We start from the raw sequence: 21,575 nt of genomic DNA, 5'->3' as shown, positions 1-21,575 counted from the left end.
CTGTTTCTACTTGCCAATACCGCTGAAGTTTGCTGTTTCCGAAAGCTGACAGCACGTTAAATATTTTTCTGTGGAATATATCTAGTTTTTTTTAAACCTGAAAACCATCTGGTTGCGACGTATTGAAATTTCTTCTCAGGTACTACGGGAAAACAGTGTCTTGCAGTATGCTTTATAATCTTATATTTAATGCTCTTTTCTGTGAAAAAAGCTTTCCTTTAGTTTTTTACTGAATACTATTTACTATCGAATTAAATTATACTGTATAGCTAAGCTAGAGTCTGTGACTCTAACCAGAGCTTGTGATTCTATTTTAGGTCACTTCCGTGAAAATATATATTTCTGAAGTTATTTTACGTGCAAAATATGTAACTAAAAACTAGTAAATAATGTAATTCCACGTATAGAACAAGTTATAGATAGTGCCTTCCACGCATTCATTCCCTTACCGTGGAAAACAGGCACATATAAAACTTCCCCTTAAAAATACGGCACGAACAATCAATGTAAAGCAGATATCTTTAATGGGAATTTATTTATTATATTTATTTAAATAATTTAAGATAATATACAGCTACACACGTTTATATATTATAGATACAGACCTAGAACTGAAGCTTGCCATCAACATCTTTTGCATACAGCGCAGTGTGACATATGAGTAAATGAGAAAACTATCAATAGTTGGTCCATTTCATGTATCAATCCAGGTATTACAACAAGCCCGCTGAATGTGGGAATAAAATACAATTTTAAAATACTTGGCAAATGCAAATTGACAAATGGAAGTGAACATAAAAAAGTTGGAGTTTAATTAAAATATGTATTTGTTTTTCAATAAATAATAATCGCTTCACTTTGATTGCAGCTGAACAAAATATATTGAATTTATTGGTAATATAGCTCTTGGAACAGGAGACATACGAGGTCGGAAAATGAATCTTTCTGAGCTGTCCAGCTCCCAATCTCCATCGCCTTCTTTTGGTTTCGCGTGAAATTTCTTGAGCACAAAAGAAATCTGAGCAATATTTGTGCAGATACTGCTTCTTTCTAAGATTAAACAAAAGGTTCTGATAAAAGCTAAATGTTAGTTTTTAAATGGGTACTTTGACGACAACAGCACCTGTACATCAAATGTGATGGACTCATGGGCATTTCAACTTATGTTTTATTCGGACATCTATGTGAGTTAAATAAGATGCCCATTTATGAAATTCTGTTTAAAAAGTTCAAGTCCAGTAGACCGTAGGAAATTGATGTGTAGAACAGATATAGAACATAACTATTTGAAAGGCGGTTGTTGGGTTAACGTCACAGACTCTGAATGCGACGAAATTAAATCACTTTAATATTAAGTAAACGTTCGGTTTGAAATTCCCTACATATAGAATTGAATGGAATTTATTTCAGCACAATTTAGTGATAACATTAGGTTAGGTTACTGGTCACCAAATTATCTTTTGTATTGTTGGTTCTTTGAAGACCACTTTAATATCTTATATTATAATCTTATTTTATAATAGCGCGTGGTTGACGTTTCAGTTCAGTTCAGTACAGTGGAAAGAAAGTTTATTTAGTGTGCACCAGAAGTTTTTCTCTGCCTACAGCGTGAGGTAAAACCGACCTGAAATAGTCAGTGCACAGTAACAAGGTAGAAGCTGTGCGGATATATCACAGTACTGGCACCGAGACAAAAACCTTCCCACTCAGGTGAGAGCAAGACTGCAGGAGATGGAAGAGAGGTGACGGTAGAGCTAATTAACAAGTCTGGAGTGCAGTCGAGTAAAGCAGCGGCAAACACCTGAGTTCCACGAAAAACTGAGTGGGGCTGATAGTGGGTGAGATGGGGGAAGGGTGATGTTGAGAGAGAAGGTACGATCAGCAGGGAGCGCCAGCCCAGACGTTTTAAAAACAAATGACCTTCCAGCGCATTATTAGTCTACCTGCACAGGAACAGCTTGTAACCAACAAATGTCCTTTGGTTGAAGATGTTATGTCACATTCGGCAATTCTTGTTTCTCAAAATCACATACGTTACCAGAAAACTGTCCAAATCCTGTGCATTTTATTCATGTAAATGTTCCAGTTCATACAGTTCAGATAATAGCACAATCAAGATATTAAATAAAAAAGGATTCCTATTCCTAGGTTGGTCATGTATAAACTTTATTAAATGTTTTAAAGTCTGGTAATTTTGTTTTTGCTATGAATCCACACACTGATGGAGTGGACGCAGATACAACCTGAATGGCACGTTAGAAAATATCCTAAATTGACCTTCTGCGGATAAGTTTCCAATGCCGTTGATTGACTGGAATAAAGTTGATCGGGTGGTTCAGAAAGGAAACCTGACAAAAGTTGTTATTCAAGGTTCGAGGAAACTATTTGACGATTTTCTTTTTCTGTAGTGACTAAGAAGTTAACATTCGCACAAACATTCAAATTAAATTTGACATAAATGAACAAAAAAACTGAAGTTAAGCGATAACTAAGAACTCTACCTGTGTGTGTGTGTGTGTGTGTTTTCGAGAGAAAAGCAGAGCTATATGGGAATGGAAAAGAAAGCGATCTTATTACAGCAATGAAATCGAAAACTAGAATATGAAAATATTCTAATGTGCGCGAAATGTAGTCCTCGCGCTCTTTTCTGATGTTAAAGTGTTCTATCTTCTGTAGATATTGTAATAATGGTTCAAGGTAGGAGATTAAAGTTACGCTTACTTCAGCATTTCAAATGGCATTTTACTCTTCATCAGTTGTGATATGAATGTTTTGTTTCAAAATACAGGCCATTTCAAAATACTTTTCCACGGCAAGTAAACGATATATCAAAGTAAATAGCTTTTCTAAAAAAAACGGTTTCAAAATCTAAAAAATCACAGTTCCCCAATTCAACTTCTGTGAGCTGGAAGAAAAATCTAAATGAAACTGTTTTATGAGCAGTTTATTGATATTACAAAATATAAAAATGAAATCATATTTGGTTAATATCAATTAATATTTTGTCATTTCTCCAACATTTAAATATTGACAAACGGGCACAGTTTTAGCTCTATTAAGTTAAAATATATAATTTTTGTTTGAAAATAAATTGGAACTGTGTGGGATATATAGAAAATAAAAGTATTTGTAATAAAGTATATCTGTAGTTAAAATCATTAATCAAATTAGTTTTTACGAAGAAATTTGCATAATCTGAGTGGATCTAGTTTAAACCGTTAGCTGTTATACATGGATTGTATTTTACGGAACTACTTTGAAGTAAAACTAAGAAGACTGAAATCCCCACGTACATTTTAATCTCTATTATTACTGACTAATAGATTTCAGTTACTAAGAAGCGATGTAAAGGTTTCTACATCTCTTGAAGAGACACAAATATTCTTTTTTTTCTCTCCGAGGGACAGAGAAAAACAAATCCCTAAGAAACTTTATATAGCTTCTTAGATTTTCCTTAGCATACATGATAAAACATTGATTGTTGCAGTTTGGTGACCCATGAAATTTGGAGGTTAGTTTTCACTTCAGACTATAGCATATAATTATGCAAATAAAGAGCTGTCACTGATCTAGTGAATAAACTCACAAACACGAAGAGTGCTCGCACTAAAAAGGTTGAATCTAAAAGGTGAATCTTTCGCTATAAAAATATATGTTAAAACACCAACGTTAATGTTAGCAGCTTTGATGCATATGGGATAATTGCTACCGGAAGATCTGGTAGAACATATACCGTGTTCTTCAGTAGTATCTGTCAATCAATCAGAGGTACATTCAACTTTTTATTTTGCATTTTTAATTGTTCTGATTTTTTTTTAACCCGGTTGATTTCATTATCGATCGCTACAAAGAACAGTTCGCTGCAATCGGGCACTTATTTCCTACTATGCGATTCGTAATCTCGATCATTCGCACGCCGACGAGTTTTTTTTTGGCAGAAGGATGAATGGCAATGTTCATTATTATCTTTTACATTCTTAATAGGGGTCTCATGATTTTATACGTTTTAACTTCTCTTCAAGTATCACCCCTAAAATACCGATTCCTGTGAATGCATCCGATCATTTCCAACAAGTGATAAGGATCACACCTCGCTGTAGTGAATTCATGATTACATTCTTATGACCATTGCATCAATACAGTCATAAAGTCACACCGTTATGTGTGAATATTATCAGAGTTCGGCGTTGCCTAGCAGTTTCCTAATCTGTAATTATACAGCAAGGCTAGTGAGGTAGCAGCGAGTTATTTGTTTTATTGTTGTGTTTTGATATATTGCTGCACAAAATAATTCTGCCCATGTTACTAATTTCGGGGGTAAATTTTCACAGAAAGCGAGTACCTTTGCTTATTTTTGTGCCATAGTTATTCGATCATCTTGTGTTCATCCCGTCCTATTTTCTTCAATTACAAAACACCTGAAACAAGTTCAAAAACATAAAAAATGCCCGTGACGCATCTTTGGAGATTTTTCTTTTATTGTAACGTGCAATTATATTCTTCTTTAACCAATCCTTATCTTCAGTTATTGACACCAATTGAACATTAAAGAGGTGGCCCGACTTGGGTTAACCGTTTTGAATATGATAGGACGAGTTAAAATTATTGCACTTCGACAGAATGTAATAATGATACTGATCGGAGATAGGTTGTTCGGAGAAAAAAATACTTTCACAGGACCAAACACTCGTAGATGCATTGGAAGTATTTACACTGCGTTATATGCAGCATTTAGCTAGACATCGATAGTTACAGAAATTCATATTCAAACAAGTAATTGAGTTCTGGTATTTTGCGTCAGGCCTATAGGTTATCGCATGTTGTTTTGGGTTAAAAGTTCTCCCGCCTTTGGTATATCGAACTGTTATGAATTTTAGGACGACATAGTGGATTCTTAATCATTTCTCCCAATAATACTAACAATTTCAGACGCATATAAAGTGCAGTAAACAACGGTTATTAAAAAGTTTAAACTAATGGATGTAATTTCCATTTCCAGACACAGTGCTTTTTTTCCAACTTAAACTATTTAACCATCGGATGTTCTATTACCCTTCTGCTTTAACCAAAATTTCATTAAAAAAAACTTGAAGAAACAAACCTACTTTATTAAATCTGGAAGACTGCCTATTACTGCCAAACTAGATTTCATAACAGAATTCATTAGTTTTCCGGTGGTAAAATACTGGCGTGCGGGAAGGTTGGTCTGACCCCTACAGACAGGTGAGTAATATACCTGTGTACAAGTAATATTTCAAAATCAAAACTCGGTGGGCTTATTGTTGTATGCAGAAAGAAAGCACAATTAGTATATTGTCTGTGTTTTAACTTAAAGTCAGGAAATATGATCAAAATGCAAAATTTTTAAATGTAACACACTCCTCAGCATTGAATTTGGGTAGTAGTTTCATAATTTTTCACGTTATCAATGTAGTACTTTAGATCACATTATATTTCTTCAAAGACATCCATTTGCAATTTATTCAAATGCAATGTCAAATCATTTTGGAAGTAAAAATGTTTATTCAGTTTCAAATGGTGGGAATTCTAACATTTCATTTAAGTGAGGGAAACACATCCTTCCCTGTAAATCATATTCTGAATTTAAACTGTATTTTTCTTCTTTTCCAGATATCTTACTAGGGTAAAAGGAAGAAAGGACTCAAAGGCTTTGTTCCCTGTTGCACCACACAACCGAGAGGGATTACTGGGTTTGAAAGCAATCCTAGCACTGAGGTTAAGAAATAATTGAGTTAAATGAACTTTCATTTCAATAATCCCAACTGATAACACTGTCTGAAAGTACCAAGCCATTTTCATTTTCAGTCCAGATATTGGAATCATCAGGTGACCTCACTCTTCCTGCTTGCATCTCCCAGACTACATTTCACTGTATCCTGAGATAGCCATGCAGTGAACTTGGGTTAAACAAGAAATAGAATGTTTTTTTTTGGATACTGTAAATATTTGAATGGACTTTAGTTTGAAAGTTTAATTAAGAAAAAGCTGTTTTGAAATGTTGTGCTGAGTAAATAGCATCCTGTCTGCAAACTTTTTAATGAACACGAGCAACTTCGTTTCAAACTCGGGAAGAAATTTAATGGTATGATTTCTTCCAACTGATTAGCTACAGCAATGACTGGTAAATTTATCAGCTGATAACTTCCTTTTATTTATTTCACTTTAAAAATCAACTTAATAGTTAATTCAACAGGGAAATTCAATAAAAATATCAGAACTTATTAAAAAAAGATTTGCTTTTTATGGAACAAACTGCAATTTCAAGAGCAAATTCAACCCAAAGACATTTCTAGGTTAGAAACGAAGGTATATCATTATTCTAAAGCAGTACCATCCACTTGAATCTTGCACTACAATCTTCCAGATCCCGCCTTCAGATTTACAATGTTTTGTTCTATTCGAAGATTGTCATGTCTCATGTCAACAAATTACTTTGTTTTTAATTTGAAAATTTTTAATTGATAAACACCACTGACAACAGGGTACTGAAACTAAAGGTGATAAAAACCTTGATTTTGATGCGGATTTTTATTTTAATATTGCCATTTGAAAGTAAAATGCTTAACATCAGAGTCATCAACACAGATAGATGAAAAGCAAGGGTTGATTTATGTACTGGAGAACGCAACTTTTCATTTCAGTGCTTCAGTTTCATAAGTGGATTTGAAAACTATCAAAAATAAAAATCACGGTTCTGCTTTAAAGGTTTCTGGTTTGAAAATTCATTTTCCTTTAGAGTTTCCCCTTACCGCCCCCATTTACAATTGCATGGAAAGCTCCTATTCACTTAATGCTGTCACTCATCCTAAGCTTTCATCTTGTCGAGGTGATTTCTTTCCTTTATGATAGTTTTCAAAAGTAAGCCTGTAATATTTCAAAATCCAAGTAGTTACATTTGCTATTACAAATGTAAGAGTTTAAGCTCAAAATAAAAAGGACTATGCAACATAGCAAATTGTGTAAGTCAGTAACTGAAAGCTTTTTTATAGATACCAATTTTTCCTTTACTCTTGTCTTGATAATAATGAAATTAAATGCAATTAAAGTTACTACTATTTAATTATCCATTTCTGCATTTTATTGATTGTAGAAACAATATGAAACAATATTGATTTCGATGGAGATTAACAGATAAATTAACATCATCAATTAAAATGCTTGCATTTGAGGTTAATCTAGTTCATTTTTCAATTTTCACATTTAAACTCCAAGTACAGCTAAAGAATGAAGTCAGATGTGGAGGTGGGGAGGAGGGGGGGTGGTGGGTGGGCAGGTAATAGGGCACACATTCTGTGGGGACTTGTGTCATTTGGCAGAGAATGCTGGAAATGTCAAATGACTGTAAACTTCAATCAAAGCTCCAGCAGCAAACCTCCTAACCTGTCTCTATGGGAGTGAGCTACGCATGCACCAAAGCAGCTACCAGAGGCTTCCCCTGGGTCCTTTTTCCTATTCACATAGCCTGATGAAGCTCTTCAGCCATTCAGAACACTAGCAGCATTATAAACCTGAACAAATCACTTGAATTAATGACTTTGTACTCTGCTTTGCACCTATTCCATATTTCTCAAACTTCATATTGCTAAATATTTAATCAAAAGAATGTATATTAATTCTCATCTAACATTTTTGTGCTGTTCTTCTGCCTTGAATCTATGCAATGCATAACAGGAAATTGAATATTCTAAATAATCTATTCCCTCTTTTGTATTAGATCATGTTCTAAAGCACTGCAAAAAGCTCCAATTTTCAAATGATCAAACAAGGTAATGAGTAATTACTCCAAGGATTTTCATAAGCTGGTCCTAAAACACACTTTACATTAGTCAAATTTTACAATTTGGTGTGTCCTAGATTTTAGCAGAATCCCCAAGCTACTCGATAGCCAATGAATCACAGCTCTGCGAGCAAAAACTAGCAAAGTGTAAAACTGAAAAATGAACTTCCAGTTCAGATGATGAAGCAGGAACTAAACTTGCATTAACATGCAATTTATTGTGTTCTTGCAGTTTGTAACATTACTTCCTTAGGAAGCAATTTTATTTTTACTGTAATATTTGAGCTATTATGGTATCTTTTTTTAATTCAGTTATGAGCTGCAGTTAATTGAAAAGGACAATGAAATATCACTTAAAACAAGAATGACAGTGCACATTTCATTTGTCTTAAAGTATCAATATATTTTTTGCAGTAAAAGGTTTAAAAGTTAATTTTTAAAAGGAAGTACACAGCAAATGGTTAAAAGCAAGAAAGTGTAAACATTATAACAAGCATAGAGCAAAAACATTTGAAGTGGTCTTTCAAACATATCATGTTCTTTGAATATTTTGAGAAAATATGCTATCGTGGCTCCCTTGTTTGTACTGTCCAGTCTTCAATCTAGTTTTAAAAATTCAGCTAGTCACTTAAAAGGTGCAACATAATGTATCAGTAGATATTAATCAGATCATATGTTGGGTACAGACCTCTGGATTTAGATTTGATCTAATTACTGTGTTTTTTATGAGAAAAATAGCTTCAGTTTATGTTGGCCAACTGACAAAAATTCACAGTGATTCCAATTTACCCAACATATCCTTAAACATCCTTGAGCTTTAAGAAGTACTTCTGATTTATTTTGAAAAACAAACACACAGCTTCAGTAATATCAAGTTACTTTTAAGCAGAGGCAAAAAGTGACAGCTGGCATCACCAAAAACAACTGTCATCTTTAGCGACTTAAATGCATTTGAAATCCCTTGAAAATTATGACAAGGCCTGAGTACGTGAAAGGAAAATGTTGAGTAGCTGTGATTTCTGGCTATTTTAAAGGCTGCTGTACATAGGCCGACAAAAGAGAAGCTGTCTCTTTAATGAAGAATAGTTGGCAGGCATTAGGACGTGGGGGAAGCCAATAGCCCCATGGCATTAGCTCAGTGCAGGGCTGTGTCAGGGCAATTAGAGCCGCTCTGTGCTGCACTGTGCAGAACTGCTGTCACTCTTAATCTGCGCACCGATCGGTGGCACCAAATCTGAGCTCGGGACCACAGGAAACACAACCGGCAAACCCATATTGCTTTGACAGTTGCACTCATCTAGAAATAATGCAAAATGCTATTTAGATGTATACACCATGACCCTTTGCTCCAAAAAGAAAACAATCTAATGAGGGATTGAGGGGCTGCCAGAGCAAAAACAAATGCAGGAAAATAGTATTTTGCTTCATAATTCTTCACTTTTCTTTCGGTTGGAGCTTCTTGTTATCACCGTTGGCTTAGATTTTGTTTCAGCGTTCTGTGCCTCTAAAGCGTGAGTAAAATACTTGAAAATAGAATTAAAACTCTTCCAGGAAGTTAGCTCATGCCGTTCTGTACCTAGAAATGAGTGAAAAAGGAATACAGTTAATATCTATATCTATGGTTTATGCGATACTGTAACATACAAGTAATCTTGTTTTGATATGGAAAATAAAATCATATAAGGACCAGGTATTAAAAGAACAGCATTATATGACATACTAGTAGTGTTCCTTTTTAACAAAAATGTACACTTAATTGCAATCCATATAGAAATAACTATTCTGGATAAAATATATCCAATCTAAAAGTCTACAATTCCTTTTGGAGCATCTTACACAGATTTAAACAACCACTGCAAGTTGGTTCTCAGAACCAGATGTGTCTGAAACATATTAGTGATGTGAAGATCCAATTGCTAATTTTGCAGCAGGCTGGCCTAGTCTGAAAACTTAAAAGTGCTTTGAAAGATGTTAGCACATCAAGCCAATTCAGAAATGGAGCCACATTTTGTAACTGTACTCAACATAAGGATGCAAGGGATTCCAAATAAAAACAGCAACATGCTCTATGAATGGTGTCATTGGATATTACCAAGTGACCTTGATGAATTCTTGGATTTGAAATGGCTTACCGAGTCAATGCTGGGGGGAGATGTCAGTGGAACTCCCATTTCAGTCTGCCTATTTCACAAGACCACATAGCTTAATTGATACACAGCCCTTTTGTGTGTGAATTGTTTTACACTCGACTCCATGTGCCTTATTCAAACAAAAGTGCACAGCAAATGCAGAACTAAAGTAGAATAAACCATTTTCCTTTCATCCTTAGATTCCTTGTCCAAGAATAACTGTGAAACACAAAATCCTGATTCAAGCATAAAATGTCTTGTAATTATCAGCTTTTAATGCTTGCACATGAAATTTGGCCATTACACATCCAAGTTTCATCTAGAGACAGAAGCACATTCTCAAAGTCTAATTACTTTTGTGTAAAACAAAGGATTTTCATAACTGTTTTCTGTTTTGTTTATTATGAATTGCCAAATGAATGATTAAATGGGCTGTGACACAAAGATTAGCAAATTGACTATTTTTATCTGTAGTTTACAGAAATCCTGGTCCAAGTGTAATCCTGATGAAGCACCACATTTACAGGAAAACTAGCTGTGTATTTATTGGCATTCCACTATTTAAAAAAAATAATAATGTGATTCTGTGCCTTATTTCTGTAGCAGTGGATATCCCTGCCCATCTGGTTTTAATTCACCATACCAGTGAAAATAAAAGCACAACTTGTAATTTTAAAAAAAGAAAAAAGTTTTGATTTTTAGAAATTATAAGAGGCAGCCTAAGATAAAAGGCTATAGCTGAGATCAGAAAGTGCTTTCCCCAATGGCAATAGGTGTTCACTGACTTTGCTCTTTGAAAAAAATAAGCATCCAGGCTGCTAAAGGCAAGAACTGTCATCAGATCTAAGCACCGTTACAGCACTGTTTGCAAGGTGGCAGGTTTGGCTACATTTTGTGCGTTTGTGAATATTTTGAAAGGAAAAAAGGAAAGTTTTCTTTAACTTAATGGCATTAATATCTTCAACCATTTAACTGTCAACAGCACTAATTTTAACAAACGAACTGTACTCCTCTTAGCGATGTACAGGTATAGCGGTTAAGTTACCTGACTATCTGTCGGTGTTCTGGACTATTGATCCTGAGTCATGAATTTGAATTTCATCATAGATGTGGAAATATAAATTAAGTAATAAGTCAGGAATTTAATACAAGCTGCTTGCAGTAAAGGTAAACACAAAATTGCTGTATTTTCAATGAACTCATCTGGTCCGCCAACGCCCTTCAGGGATGGTAATCTGCCATCCTTAGCAGGTCTGGACTAAATGTGACTCCAGGCCCATCAATCTGATTGCTTCTAAAATTGCCTTCTCAGTTCAGGAGCAATTAGGGTTGGATAATAAATGATGGCATTGCCTGTGACATTTACATCCTGTGAGTGAAGGAAAAGCAAATGCTGGCTTCTGATTATGATAACATTCAGTTTTACAGGAACATTTCTCATTGAAGATACTGTTCAGATTGGCCATTCTGGTTAAAATACAGTGCTCAGGCTGAAGGTCAACTATCTGTAGGTTGTAATAGTGTCTGACGTGCCATGTTTGGGGAGTGACAAATCAAGTTGCCCTATCAATTAAGGTTGTAAAAAACTGGACCAAGGCAATGTGATGTGGGTCAATTCTTGTGAGCAGATGCTGGACTAAATACGGTCTGGCTTGGCAAAATGCTAGACAAGTGTCACTTAGCTGCAGCAAGTGATTCTGTCTATCGCTTACAGGTGTGATACAGGATGTACACGTCAGGGACTCAGTGCTTGAAAAATCAAAGCAGGTTCTCCCAGTGATTCATCTGCATGATCAATTCACTAGTCAGACCAAGATCTATCCAATAGTTTGTTGAACCAAAAACACACCACATGTCACTGGTAAGTATGAAGCTAAAGATGCACAGCACATCAAGAAAGAAACAACAGGAAAGGTGTTGTATAAAACTGACAAGTACATGACATTAAAAAAAATCTATTGATGCTGCATTACAGAAATATGAATCAAAAAGAAATTACACAATGATTGAGTAATGTTAACTACCAGGGCAGAAGTAATGGATTTAAGCAAAACCAAGACAATAAGCCTGCTAAACAAATTGCTGTTAACATTTACTGCTTTTAAATACCACCAAATGTTGCCATGTGGTCAAATTTGCTGAGCTCTTCATCTTAACTTTACTAATGGAAAGAATCAGAGGTTGTACACTCCCCACTCAGGACTGGAAAAGGGAGGACATTTGGAAAATCAGAGGATCCATTCCCACACACTAACTGATGGCTAGTTCAAAGGCAGTATTGAGATCCAGTGACAGGTTGATGGCCTCTTTCCTGCTGTTGATTTTTGGCTCTAGAAACTAGTAAAGGAGTCATTTTAAAAATACACAATTTAATTTCAGAAGCAGACAGAAAGATTTGTACAAACATGTGCTCACCTTCAATACATGGGATTAGATCACAGAAAGAATATTGGCCTGGGAAGTTATTCAGATATTATATTAGATTATATTTAGTGTCAAAATAAAAGACAGTGATATTTATTGGCTAGCTAAGCTGCAAGAAAGAAACATTTAACATACTAGTGTTAAAATTACGCTGAACATTATTAAGTGTGGAGTGGTAAATAAAATACGATGATCCTATTAGTTTAGGATTGTTAATGCCTTGACTTACTGTACTAAATATCTGTAATACATCTAGGTACAAATAAAATATCTCCACAATCAACTGCATATGATCACTTAATTGGTTAACAAAAATGATTTCACAATAATTACTTTATTAGGAATAATTATCATGCGTCAGTAACATAGAATATAGAAGAATTGGAGGAAAGTCACTGCCAATGCCAATCTAAACCTAAAATGAAACAAAACCACTACATAAAGTGAACAATATATGAATTTCAAAAAGATACCTGAGCGTGACTAGAAGGAAATGTACTTATTCTGAGGATTCAGACAATGATTAACAACTGTCTACGATATACTTTTGTGGTGTCTGATATCATTTAACATGCGGGTTAGATTAGTGCCTGCTGCTAATCGTTTTTGGGCATCCATTATCCTCTGTATAAAACACTTTGAATTTTGAAAGAGGTAACAATGGGTCATTTTAGATTTTTAATGAATTTCAGTAAACCAGAAAAATACTATTCCTACACAACATTTATTTAAGCTCCACATTTGAAACTTCTAACAAAAAATATATCATAGATGTAAAACTCTTTTGATTTTGATGAAGATTATTTCACTGAAACTTAAGTGAAACTGAATACTTATTTAAGTAAAACAGGAATTATTTTTTATGTTGTTTTAAGTTATTGTTTTTTCTATATCATAAGCACTCTTGTACCTTGTGAAATACATTATTTAGTTATTTTCACTATTTTCCTAAATTTTGTTTGGTTGGTAATTTTCTAATATTTATTATTTGGAGGTAATTAACACATGCAGAGATCCACAGACCATTGTCTTTTATCACATATTTCTGGAAAATATTTGTATTTCATAATCTTTTGGATGATGCAAAATGCCTTTAAATGGTTACTCACTAAAATATGAAAACACTTTTTACAGCAAGAGTTTTGTACTTTCTAGTAGTTGTGCCCCTTCTGCATCTGGAGATTTCTGCAGAACAGAAATTACCTGACTGTGAAAACAAATTATACACGAAGAAGTGGAAGGAGTAGCATTGTTTAAAAAAAACATAACAGGCTATTTAAAGACAGTGGCATTAAAAATAATGGTCAGCAACACTCATTGCTTTATTGATGCTCATTTCACTATGTTGGAAGCAAGATCCCAACTTATTTTTTTTCTAAATTGCTACATGGAAACAATTATTAAAACATATAGATTATATTTCAAAACAGTCTGTAGCAGGTAGACTTTCACTCTAAAACCTAATATCGAGGCATCATGTTGCAAGAATTTTATCAGTTGCATTTGCATAAAGATGGATTTTAGGTTAAGCACTTTCTGTGAAATCAACTGTGTGTGGGTTCAGAAAGAAACCTTTGCATGCTATATTTTTCCTCCTGTTTCAAGTCACCCACCCTCAGGGTTACATTTTTTTATGACTTTACTGTTCTACAAACATCCATACACCAATGGTGCATGTGTTGACCTTCTGGTTATTAAATTGACCTCTTGCTAACCCATATTAATGAACGGTACTGAAAAAGAAAAAGAGAAGGATCAGTTCAACCATTTAGGATTTTATGGACAGTACTGGCCACTGCCTTTAGTCAATCTCAATATAATATCTGAGTTAATCAACCCAGAGTTACATATTTTATCTCTGCTAGTTTTCAAAGTGTGATCATTCTTTAACTTACATAGTTCATTCACATTATTTATAATTTATATCCAATTTGAAGCTCCCTAGCTTATTTTCTGTAGGGCAGAACATTTAAGCTTCTTTGGCCTTCATAGCTCTGTAGTAAACTGATGGTGTAAATCATCATGCAGATGGTTTCATATGGAACAAGTCATGATCACTGCAGCTGAATTCCCCGTGAAAAATCTCTCCCAGAAGTCTGGAATGTACGAGGTGCAGTCACGTAAATAGAACAGAGTCATTGTGTTAAAGATGATCACATTTAGACCTACTTTTGACTCATCATTTTGCAACACTTAAAAGACTTTAAAAAAGTTCTCGAGAAAACTTTTTTCTTTTTCTGATTTAAGAAAAACATATGAATTTACTCTGTTGATGGCCTTGTGCATATTATGTTAATAACAATTATTAAAAATTTAGCAGCATCTATTTTTGGCCAAATTTACCTGAGCAAAAAGATTGTTTAGATTTATAAAGTCATAGAGTTGTGCAGTACAGAAATTCAGCCCACTATGTCTATGTGGACCTTTTTGCCCTTTTACACTAATCTCATTTGCCTGCATTAGGTCCATATCCTTCTTTGCCTAGCCTACTCAATTGTCCCCACCATCGAGGACATCTTCAAGAGGCGGTGCCTCAAGATGCCGGCATCCATCACGAAGGATCCTCACCATCCGGGACATGCCCTTTTTACATTACTACCATCGGGGAGGAGGTACAGGAGCCTGAAGACCCACACTCAACATTTCAGGAACAGCTTCTTCCCCTCCATCATCAGATTTCTGAACGGTCCATGAACCCATGAACACTACCTTGTTATTCCTCTTTTTGGGGGATTATTTATTTATTTTGTAATTTATAGTAATTTTATGTCTTTGCACTGTACTGCTGCCGCAAAACAACACATTTCATGACATATAAGTTGGTGATAATAAAGATGATTCTGAAATTTCTCCTTAACGTGGTGATCGTATCTGATTCCACATCCTCCATATAGCTCCATATATAAACCATTCTCTATCTATAAACCTTTCCCTCATATATCCTCTAAAACCCAAATCTCCCATCTTAAATCTACACCCTCTTAATTTTGATAACCTTACCATGGGATAAAAGATCCATTCTATCCATCCTATCTATATCTATTCTAATTTACATATATACCTCCATCAGGTTATCCCTCTGCCTCCTTCAGTCCAGGGAAAATGACCGGCATATCGAATCCCTCCCCATAGCTACAGTCCTTCAATCCAGGCAACATCCTGGTGAATCTCCTCTGCACCCTCTCTGGTGCTGCCACGTCTTTCCTATGGTGTGGTGACCAGAACTGTACACAATACTCCAAGTTTGGCCTAACCAGTGCTTTGTAAAGTTTCAACAGAAGGTCTCAACTTTTATATTCTATTCCCTGACCCATGAAGGCAAGCATACCATATACCTTCCTCACCACCCTATTTATCTATGTTCCTGTTTTCAGAGAACTATGGACTTCAACCCCAAGATACCTCTGTTCATCAACATTCCTTAGTGCTTCACCATTTACTGTATATGTCCTAACACTATATGACTTGTCAAATAGGGATTGGACATATGCAGTAAATGGTGAAGCAATAAGGAAGTTGTTGGGATTAAACTGCATCTGCCAAACCTCTGCCCAACTTTCAATCTGATCTATATCCTACTGTAGCCTTAAGCAACCACAATGCCACCGACTTTCTGTCACCTGAAAACTTAGTAATCATACCTCCTACATTCACATCCAAGTTGTTAATAGGCACCACAAACAACAAGGCTCCCAGCACTGATCCTTGCAGTACACCACTGGTCGCAGGCATTGAGTTCAAGAGCCAGGAAGTCATGTTACAGCTTTATAAAACTCTGGTTAGGCCACATTTAGAGTATTGCGTTCAATTCTGGTCGCCTCATTACAGGAAGGATGTGGAGGCTTTGGAGAGGGTGCAGAGGAGATTTACCAGGATGCTGCCTGGTTTGGAGGACATGTGCTATGAGGAGAGGTTGGACAAGCTGGGGCTGTTTTCTCTAGAATGGCAGAGTCTGAGGGGAGATTTGATGTAAGTTTATAAAATTATGCAAGGCATAAATAGGGTAGACAGCCAGTATCTTTTCCCCAGAATGTCTAGTACTAGAGGGCATGTATTTAAGGTGAGAGGGGGAAAGTACAAAGGAGATGTGCAAGGTCAGTTTATTTTACACAGAGAGTGGTGGGTGCCTGGAATGCACTGCCAGGGGTGGTGGTGGAGGCAGATAGCATAGGAGTGTTTAAGAGACTCTTAGAAAGGCACAAGAATATGCAGAGAAGGGAGGGATATGGTCAATGTGTGAGGAAGAGGGATTGGATTGATTAGGAGTCATTGGTTTAATTAGTTCAGCACAACATCACGGGCCGAAGGGCCGGTCCTGTGCTGTACTGCTCTATGTCCTTTGTTCCAGTCAGAAAAATATCCTTCCAGCATGACCCTCTGTCTCCTATCACCAAGCCAACTCTGGATCCAATTAGCCAGCTTGCCTTGGATTCCATGTGCCATAACCTAGACCTTGTCAAATGCCTTACTAAAGTCCATATAGACAACGTCTACTGCCCTGTTTAATTCAAATAGTTTATAAACATTTTTATATTTAATGATCAGGGATTTACTGCCATATGTGCATCAACGGCTGGTGCACAGACACCTTCTGATCCTGGTTATCAGAAGCATAACACATATGATTTCATAATCTCGTGGTTTGTAATCTCGTGGAAACAGATTCTAGTTAGTTCTACTTCATTTATTTACATGCAAGTAATGATTGTAGTGAGGATTACAGTGTACACAGATTATAGTAAACATCACTTGCCTGGGTCCACATCTCACTTAACAACATTGATTTACCTACTATTTTGCTAGATAACTTTCCAAAATATTTTAATCATTAAAATATATTGAAACTAATTTAAATGTGTGAAGGCAGTAAACATGAGTCTAGAAATTACAGTCACTGATGTTATTTGATAAACATTTCATGTATTTGTATGATACTTAGCCCTGTACTTCAATGGCATAAACGATTAACATGACTACTAAAATGATGTGTGGAGGAATACCGCAGAAATGCATTTACTTCTGTCTATTAACAGAAGTAATTTCTGACTATATTTGTTTATTATCACAATAGTAGCGCTGCAAGCATTTCCAAAAGATCAATAATTTAGTGGGGCAGTTTGGATTCTCCAATATATTAGGTAATATTGATTTGCACAAAAATACTGAGAAATCAAAAAAAGCTAAATACCATAACCACCACATGACCATTTCATCAGCTTGCTACCAGATACATGATTGCTTTAAATTTCAGTCCATCCAAACAGAAAAATCTTCTAGACTTTAAGTTCAGAGGCTTATGACTAATATACTCAGGCTGAGCTACCTGAAAAATAAATACCATAGGTATTGGTAGAGATACAATGCTTTAAATTTAATCTCAATGAGATAATTAATAATGTATTTACCACAACAGCGCCAGATGTATGTAAACTCTCTCTGAACTCTACTCCATTGTTTCGGACTCCACACTTATATTGAGCGCTACAATTCATACCTATGATTTTATGTCCACTCTTGTCTGAATTAATGGTCATGCAGCTATTATCTTTATTTGACCTAAATACCATTGAAACCGAAATAATACACGGATCTGAGAGATAACTGGAGATGTTTTATGTGAAAGAAAGATTTGAGAACATGGTGAGAATGGTAATGGATGAGATGGTATCAATTTCAAGTTTACTGAATGCAAGGGACTTTTACTGTTTCTCATATTTCTTATGTTCAAATGTAAGGGCAACCAAACAATGATGTATATTAAAGGATCTGGACAGCAAAAATATTTACACCACTTTCAACATGGGAAGACAACTTGCATGGAATTACGTCTAAGCAAATCAGTGAGGAATTAATAAGGCAGAAAGATAAATCTCCTCCAGGATAATTTTCCAAATGTGAATATAGGCAGGAAGCTTTACTTGGTGGCCAGACACCAGAACATTGAGGGTGGTCTAGTCTCCATCAATTCGTGTTGTTTAATTTCAATGCTGATATAATGCATTGATATGCAGAGCTGGAGGGTGAGACTTCCTGCTAGTAATGTATAATTATAAAGTCATTGCTCTGGTACAATTTCCATTCCAAATAAATTACATTTCTTTTTATAAGAAAGAGTTATGTAAAACAATCTTGATTCAATCTTTGATGAGTCAGTCATGCTGGGTAAAATTGAAGCAAGTACTTATTGATATTTTCAAATATTATTATACAATCCTTTGGATTTCAGTTTGTTTTTACTGCTTCCCTCCATTTTTGACAGAGCTGCTGCTGGGTGTCTGAAATGACAAAAATAAAACTTCTCGCAAAAACTGAGATCAATGTGTCAGCAGAAGGCAACATTGGTGATAGAGGGAAGACATCACCAAAGGTAAAAAGCGTCATTCAGTTCCTTGGGCATTTTTGAATTCATCAAACGGCTTACCAAAGGCGCATTGTTTACAATCTGTTGGCTGAGGAGAATGCTTACATCTATGAAATGAAGGAACTTCCTTTGGCTGAGAGAAGCAGACCAAGGACATGAACCCAGGTCTTTATTGACTCATTTCCCCTCACTCTTTATGTATACTCTCTAGTGAAGAATTTTGAAAATAAACATTCAGTAGTTGATTCACTCTGGAAAAAAAGGCTAGGAAAACTGATTTATTAAGGATTTCTTAGTAAATTATAAATAATACAAATAATAATTAAGCAAAGCTAAACAATTTAACTATATAGTAAGTGTCCTATAAGCAGTACTACTTTAAGAGAAAAGTCAGTCTGTTGTTATAATGCCAACAATGAGACTAGCATAGAAACGATAGCATTAAACTTCCATGGAGCTGTTCCATCTCAATAACCAAGAACTTCAGTGTAAGTATGGCAAATGCTTTTTCCATTGTACTTCTGATAAAATTACCAGAGCAAACTGGAAGCAGCAACAAGGAAGTTCATCCTGCGTACCCTTGTCTTTGCATTTATGTTCATCAATAATACTTGGCAAAAAGGTGGGGGTTTATAACATGTGATCCTTTCACCGTGCAAACTGATGTTAAAGCAACTTGCTGCTATGTGGAAAAGCCCTTTAATTTGACAATTGAACCCGAATGACACAGAGTTTTGGTTCATTGGAAGCCACCTGAGTAATTGTTAAGAAAAAGCTGTTTATTGCAGTTGGTAGATATAAATACTTATAGTAAATATATTACTTGTCATTAACTTTCTCCTCTCTCTATCTCACTTGAAACTGCCGAACCTTTACTGAGGATCACTTTCACAGGAAAATATACTCCTCCAGTGCTGCACTCATTTGGTTATTATTCACATGAAAGGATTTATAATGAAAACTGACCTGCCATTTGATTATAAGAGACATTTTAGTCAAGCCTGACCTATTCACATATGCTCTTCCAGCAATGGTTGCTGTCCAGTGATTAGAAGTGGAAATCCTAATTGACTTCCCTCACGGTAGCATGGGTGGGTGGGGGCCGCGGCACGGTAGTGTAGCAGTTAGCGTAACGCTATTACAGCGCCAGCGACCCGGGTTCAATTCTGGCCGCTGTCTGTAAGGAGTTTGTATGTTCTCCCCGTGACTGCGTGGGTTTCCTCCGGGTGCTCCGGTTTCCTCCCACATTCCAAAGACGTACAGGTTAGGAAGTTGTGGGCATACTATGTTGGCGCCAGAAGCGTGGTGACACTTGCGGGCTGCCCCCAGAACACTCTCCACAAAGGTGCATTTTACTGTGTGCTTTGATGTACATGTGACTAATAAAGAAATCTTGTCTTAAACAGATCAACTGTAGCATTGGTCCCACCAACTCAAATTGGTCTCACCTAACTCAAGTCTCTCAATATTGTCTCCCAGCTGGATGGACTGTAAAAGCCTTATTCCATTCTATTTGGCCAGCACAATACTAGCAATGGCTTCTCTTGCTACACATGCACCTTTGACTCTGGTAATCCCCAATGGTTCCTCTGGTTTCTCATCAATTTGCTGTCCTTTGGCAAGACCATCCAAAAACACAGCATTGGTTTCTTCATCTATGCTCATGGCACCCAGCTTCAGCTTGTCACTACCTATCCTGAACGCTCCTTGGTCTAGAAATTGTCAGACTGTTTGTTCAACATCCAGGATTGGAAGACAGAACTTACTCCAATGAAATATTAGTAAGAAAGAATTCACTGCCTTCAGTCCCTTTCAGAATCTCAATTCCCCAATCATCGATTCCATCCCATTCTCTAGCTACTACTAGGCATTGTTTGACTCTTGAATTGTTTGAGTTGAATTTTGGACTTTGCAGCAATGCCATCTCCAAGGGTGCACATTTTTACCATTGTAACATATCCTGAGTCAGACTCTGCTTTATTTTATCTGTTGTTGAACCTTTCATCCATTGGACTTGACTATTCCAACATATTCTTGGATACCTCCCTTTCACAACACTATCTAAACTTTATGTCATCTTAAATCTGCTGCTCATATCCTATCTCCCAGAAGTACTGGTCACTCATCATTTCTGCTGCTTTCTGATCCATACAAGCTCATTGTTAAGGAATGCTTTGGTTCAAACCTTGTTTATAAATAATTTTATGAACCTGCCCTTTGCTTTCATTGTAATCTCTTCCAGTTCTATAACTAAGATATCTGTTCTTGTCCAATTCTGGATTGTTTTACTCTTCTCTGAATTTAATTGCATCACCATTGGTGGTCACATCTTCAGTTGCCAAGATTTTAAGCTCTGAAATTCTCTTCCTACCTTTTTAACTAAGCCATTGGCTATCTGTCCTAATATCCACCACGTGGCTTGGAAAGAATTTAATTTGTTTGATAATGCACCTATGAAGTCTTGGGATATTTTTGCTTTGATAACAATGCTGCATAAAGAGACCTTTTTTTAAGATATCTGCATGAGAAATGCTTTTATCTTAACTCAAGGGATCAGTACAACAATGAAAGTTGTTGATGGACACTTTGTAAACAAGGAAGTTCATCTATTTCCGTTAATGTTTTTATTTGCATTTTAGAGCATTGCTAATGGAAACTGCAAAAGATTATAACTATCTCTTTAGTTAAGATAACAACATTTATCACTTTATTTATTGCATTAAATTGGTCTCTAAAGCAGACTAGAATAAACAGTGTTCACGACAACAGCATTCAGTACTTAATAAAGGTGAAGGAGTTAACTAGTGCTTTAGTAGATAGCCGAAGAAAAAATACATCTGTTGGGCTCGTATTCCACAGGAAG

The 21,575-nt window shown here is 35.8% G+C and overlaps 1 protein-coding gene across 7 annotated transcripts in view; it reads right to left on the bottom strand.

Annotated features, from left to right (window-relative positions):
* Positions 1 to 8,189: 8,189 nt before the first annotated feature.
* fam172a (family with sequence similarity 172 member A) overlaps positions 8,190 to 21,575 on the bottom strand; it is a 365,626-nt gene continuing 352,240 nt past the window's right edge. For 6 of the 7 annotated variants that reach the window (XM_052020321.1, XM_052020323.1, XM_052020320.1 and 3 more), the window contains exon 12: positions 8,190 to 9,374. In XM_052020321.1, the coding sequence (XP_051876281.1) occupies positions 9,223 to 9,374 (152 nt within the window). In that variant the 3' untranslated portion in view covers positions 8,190 to 9,222. The remainder of the gene's footprint in view (positions 9,375 to 21,575) is intronic. The other variant, XM_052020326.1, reaches the window with a different exon arrangement.

This window comes from Pristis pectinata, chromosome 7 (assembly GCF_009764475.1).
Source record: "Pristis pectinata isolate sPriPec2 chromosome 7, sPriPec2.1.pri, whole genome shotgun sequence".
NCBI lineage: Eukaryota > Metazoa > Chordata > Chondrichthyes > Rhinopristiformes > Pristidae > Pristis > Pristis pectinata.
The sequence above is the reverse complement of the archived record's forward strand: the minus strand, read 5'-3'. Positions and strand labels throughout refer to the sequence as shown.